Source organism: Priapulus caudatus, unplaced genomic scaffold (genome assembly GCF_000485595.1).
Source record: "Priapulus caudatus unplaced genomic scaffold, Priapulus_caudatus-5.0.1 Scaffold46, whole genome shotgun sequence".
In the NCBI taxonomy this organism is placed as follows: Eukaryota; Metazoa; Priapulida; class Priapulimorpha; order Priapulimorphida; family Priapulidae; genus Priapulus; species Priapulus caudatus.
Window position 1 is genome coordinate 372,193 of NW_014577107.1, and position 5,277 is coordinate 377,469.

The window sequence follows — 5,277 nt, forward strand, 5'->3', positions numbered from 1 at the left end:
GAGAGAGAGAGAGAGAGAGAGAGAGAGAGAGAGAGAGAGAGAGAGCGAGCGAGCGAGCGAGCCATGCATCCCATGTGAGAGGATAATTTGTTTTTAAAACATAAACATGATTTCCTCATAAAAGCTTGTTTGATTTCAGTCTTCGGTTTCATTTAATAAAATCGCAGCTGCACGGTGGAGTTAACTGAACATTCAGTAATGTCAGCATTAGTAGTTTCCTTTATTTATACTTAAGGAATTCAAATGTAAATGACCTTTAGCAGGCTTTAGGATCTGAGCACCTCGCTAGGAATGTAAATAACATTATATATGCAGATGTACATTCATCTACGTGCAATGGGACTATAATGAACGCACAGTGTCAAGAACATGTTTATAGTCATATTAACCGTGCTGTGCAGTTGCAGTGTCGCATACCCAATATGAGATAGGTTTGACATCATTTCGCAGAACTATTCCGATTGAAGTATCACCGCTTAATAAAGATCTTCCGTTATTTCTCTTCTCTGAAATTAATTGTCATCTAAGTCAGTCAGGTCAAGCAGGTTGCCTTTCTATTGAGGTGGCCCCTAACGTAGGTTAGTCTGTATTTAATTCGCGTATCTAAGTGGGCCGTGTTCTTGTTTGCTTCCAGGCTGGCAACGACCCGTACTGTTTTGTTGAGTTTGCTGAACACCAGGCGGCAGCTGCAGCGCTTCTAGCCATGAATAAAAGGCAATGCCTAGGAAAGGTGAGTACTAGTCCCAAACTGCATGCAGCGCCCCCTTCCCACACTCAGGATACCACTGCCACAATGCTAGCACTATTTTTAAAGTGGGCGGAGCTCCGGGGAAATCCAGCAAATCGCAAGCCAACGGCCGCGAAGTCGCCGTCGAACAAAACATTAGAAATTTCTATGATTTGCATGTTTGTTGGTGGACAAATTTAGATGTTATAAGCTGAATACGCAAAAATGCATCAAAGACAATGTTCGAGAATTAGGTATATTGGCAAGCATCCGAAAAATTCATGATAAATAATAAATAAACACGTAAACTTAGTTTAGTAAACAGCGTAATGATTTGAAAGTAGTAAATGGGCGCACTATTTCGTATCACTATTTTATTAAATTTCTCATAAAATAATTGTCAGATTTTTAATATCTTTGCAACTTTTATTAGTACAAATCTTATTACATAGGATACGAGTAACGTGGCTGCTGTAAAACTTGTAGTAAAAAAGCGTTACAAATTGTAACCGAAATCTACTTGTGGCAGTGGTAGATTGAGCCTATGAGCGAGAGCGCCATATGTCGTGGAGTTTGTACTAGTCCTGGATGTAGTCCAGCAGTGCAGAACAAGAGAGGTGGAACCAGAGAGAATGCTTTGAAGTATGTGATGAAATAGAAACGGCAAAAAGCCTTTTGATATGACAGTGAATTTTAAGCTCACCAGGGGATTCGTTCCATATTGTGGTGAATGCAATGGCAGCATATTTCTGAGGTTATGCAATTCTTTGAATAAGAGATGGCTGTCAGGCGTTTTAAGGTATGATAACGTTCAGAATACAAAAAAAAACTATATGTGACAGTTGAATTAATATAATCACGTGGATTTATTCCGTCTAGCAATGACTGCAGAGGTAACCCAATCAGCTGTCATGCAAATTTTGAATTGGTATTCTGTGGCAAAGTTTGCTGACTGGATGTTCGATAATGTGACACAGCCTTTCATAATTCTTCCTATTTCGCACGTTTCTTTTTGTGATATAGTTATATGGAACTATCCGCTGTATTGCGTATGTCTCTCATTCTTGCCTGCCTGTGTATTTATCTATGCCGGCCTACCTCCCCCTTGCTTTCCCATCCTCACGTACTCCTCTGCTCTTTTCCTCACCCCCCCCCCCCCATCGTCTTCATTTCCATCTGCTTCTTTTCTTGCTTTTTTATCCGTGTTTACCGCTCTCCAACTTCTCTCCTTCTTTCTTCATCCCTCTATACCCCTCTCCCTTTTCTTATCCCTCTATACCCCTTTCCCCTTTCTTATCTCTCTGTACCTCTCTTCCCTTTCTTATCCCTCTATACCTCTCTTCCCTTTCTCATCCCTCCATACCTTTCTCCCCTTCCGCATTCCTGCATAGTCCTCTCCCCCTACCTCCCGCGGCGCCTGTCCTGTTCGCGGGTGTGTGCATGCCTGTGCAGCATCCCTGCCGCTGATGACGAATATGAGGAGCGCAGTACTAGTAGCATGCGACCGTGCTGGCGGGCATCGAACGGTGGAGTCTGCCTCACACATTAATCCCATGTCAACATGCACGTAGCCAAGCAGAAGGCAATGCTTCTTGGATTGACCATTCCCTCAGCAATTTGATGGAATCATTTGAAAATTGAACGTCGATCTACAGAAAGGAGGGGAGCATAAACTGTCTTCGCGGGCGCCGACTGATTCTTTCGGGGGGGGGATGTTTCCAGCATGCTCGGCTATTACACGAACGATTTTTCTTGGTTTAAAAGATATCCGTTAAGGGCCGGCATGCGAGGAAATCTTCAAAGAACATGTTATGGATGGCTGACGTCGGTTATTTGCTGGATACGAAGCTTTCTGGATGAAGCCATGATCGAGGCAAGACCAGCGCGAATTGATTATATATATAGGGAGGTGGGTGCATGTGGTTCTCGCAGTGAAAGTGCGTCACAGCTAAACACGGTCTAGAACATGGAGAGAGAAACTCAGGAGGAAAAACATAACATTAAATTTCTAATAGCGATACGCCTGATGTGTATACTTTAATTTACACATGAAAAAAATGTTTATAACAACATATACAGTGACTAATATGGGCGTGTAGACCGGATATATAGTTGGTAGTGTACACTGAAATGCGTGCAGGTCGTTGTATTAATAGACGCTGACGTGCCAGATACATGGCGTGCAATAGATATACTAGTTGATTTTCGCAGTCGATACACAATTTACAATTCATTACTGGTCGCGTTCCCCGGCGACAAGTTCTGCCGACTGCTGAAACAGTGGCGATCACACCGCGTCCGTAGAGTTATCACCGAGTGTCTGCTGGGAGCGCGCTGCTGTAGTAGTGTGGTGCGGCCGCCATGTTACCAGGCATGGGGCCAATTCGATTAGGCAGTCCGGACTCTCCAGTCACGAGGCACCAGCCGGAGCGCATGCAGGCAGGCAAGCAGACCCGTGACTCTCTGCCCCTGCCAGCTGATTGCCTGGCTTCCCGAGCCCCTTCTCTCTCGCTCTCTGTGAGAAGCGCGTGGCCGGCGTGTCTTCGGCGACGAGATTGCCCTTCGCGCTATCGATTGTATTGTCTTGCCAAGTGTTTGCCCACGTGGTTCCAAAAGCAATTCCCCCACCCGCCCGCCAACCTGCGCGCGCGTGTGTACGTGCGTGCGCGCGCGTGTGTGTTTGCGTACGTGGGTGAGTGCGTGCGTGGGTGATTGCGTGCGTGCGCGGGTGTGCGTGCGTTCATGTGTAAGTGCGTGTGTGGGTGTGTGCGTGCGCCCGAGTGTGCGCGCACGTGCGTGCGTGCGTGGGTGTGCGTGCATGCATGTGTAAGTGCGTGCGTGTGCGTGCATGCATGTGTAAGTGCGTGCGTCTGCGTGCATGGATGTGTAAGTGCGTGTGTGTGTGTGTGTGTGTGCGTGCGTGCGTGCGTGCGTGCGTGTGCGTGCGTGCGTGCGTGCGTGTGTTTGAGTGCCAAGAAGAAGAAGAACGGGAGGGTTGCCGCGCTCCCTGTGGACGCCTCAGAGCGGCGCGTGTCGCCTCGTGCGAGCGGCAGCCTTGGCGGCGCCGTCTTTGGCGGCATCTTTGCACCTCGAGGTCAACAAGCGGTGCTTCTGCCGGCGGCGTAATTACACGAGAAATGAATGAACATTGACTCCCGCTCCTCGGTTCCCACCGTGCGTGAAACCGGCAATGCAGCCGGTAAAATATAAATTACGAAGCAGGGTTTGTATGCGGTCTCGAAAACCTGGTATGAGTATAGCGAGAGCGCAGAGACTGCCTTTGCTGCAATATTTGTCGCATCGGCGCGAAAAGCAGAGCGTAAAGGAGATGGTGTAGCAGATTCCATTTTGTAATGATGTATATTTTGCGTTCCATTGATGGTGGCGTCGCGAAGGTGATAGTTTTTGATGTTACTGCCTAGCTAGGCAGGTTTCTGCGCGTGTTCGAGCGTATGTTTCGGGTGTTGATGAACAGTGTGATGTGTATATAGAGCAATCGGACATGAAATAACTCACGCTGAGCATTATACGTTTTCTCAGCGGAGCAAGCTAAAAAGCAATCTGCTTAATATTGAATCGTCATGCCTGGCTGCGTATGCAGACGTTACTGCAGCTCCACAAATGCAGCTGAGGAAGATGATGATTCTTATACGTGCAAGACTGACAGCGTTTTCAGATTGATTGCGGGATATTGCAGTAGTAAATCATTGTAGTGGAAGTCTAGCTGTCCGTGCAAATACCAGCGTATATATATGTGTGGCAGTATCTTCCGTTTTCCAGCATGTGGGTGTCACAGACGCATGGTCGAGTGTGTTGTCATCCCAGTGCACATACATCAACGATAAAAGTATTTGGCAGTGATTATCGTTCGTTGGTTTTCAGCATACGATTTCCCGTTATTAGAAATTCGTATTATTCAAAAGGTGATAGGTTCCTTGATGTACACCATTACGTTTTATCATACACAGATTTGTACTGCGCTCAGTAAACGGTGTAGAAATATTTACGCTGTTACCGTGATTTTTTTCTCTGAGCGACTTCCCCCCCCCCCTCCTGCCTCTTAGCAAACCATGTCCAGATCCGAGCGCATTCGACGGAAAGTGATATCTGTCTGCATGCTGCGCGTAAGTGATTGCATTTTTTTGGGAGTCGTAAAACTGATGCTTTCGTATCGTACACTTAGTCGGAACATCTCAGCTCTATGGTGGCCCAGTGACGCCATAGCGATTTTCCGGTGTTTAACAGCAGTTATTATTTAAATATAGTGGTGAGTTAGAGAACTTGCGAGGTTTCTCTTGAGTTTGCTTCGTGTTTCTAAATTGTGTAAATTATATTCTACTCTTGTATTGAACTGGATATTATTTCTACCCTTTTCCAGTCTATAATTACGTTTAACTATGTATGGGACTCAAGCCTGAGATATACGGTTATCGTATATTTATCTCTCTAAATTGCTTCGCAGAAAGTTGTAAATGGGAATGCTGTTTCGTTATGAAATTACAAGAGAAGTATTGTTTGAATTGCGGACAGATAGAAATATCGTATCTGGA

General features: G+C 45.9%; 1 protein-coding gene across 1 annotated transcript in view; it reads left to right on the forward strand.

Annotated features, from left to right (window-relative positions):
- Nucleotides 1-4,408, forward strand: part of LOC106820769 (nucleolysin TIAR-like) — a 19,129-nt gene extending 14,721 nt beyond the window's left edge. Inside the window, exons 4-5 of the mRNA XM_014825331.1 lie at nt 635-730; nt 4,268-4,408. Of these exons, the coding sequence (XP_014680817.1) occupies nt 635-730; nt 4,268-4,408 (237 nt within the window). The remainder of the gene's footprint in view (nt 1-634; nt 731-4,267) is intronic.
- The last annotated feature ends 869 nt before the right edge of the window (nt 4,409-5,277 follow it).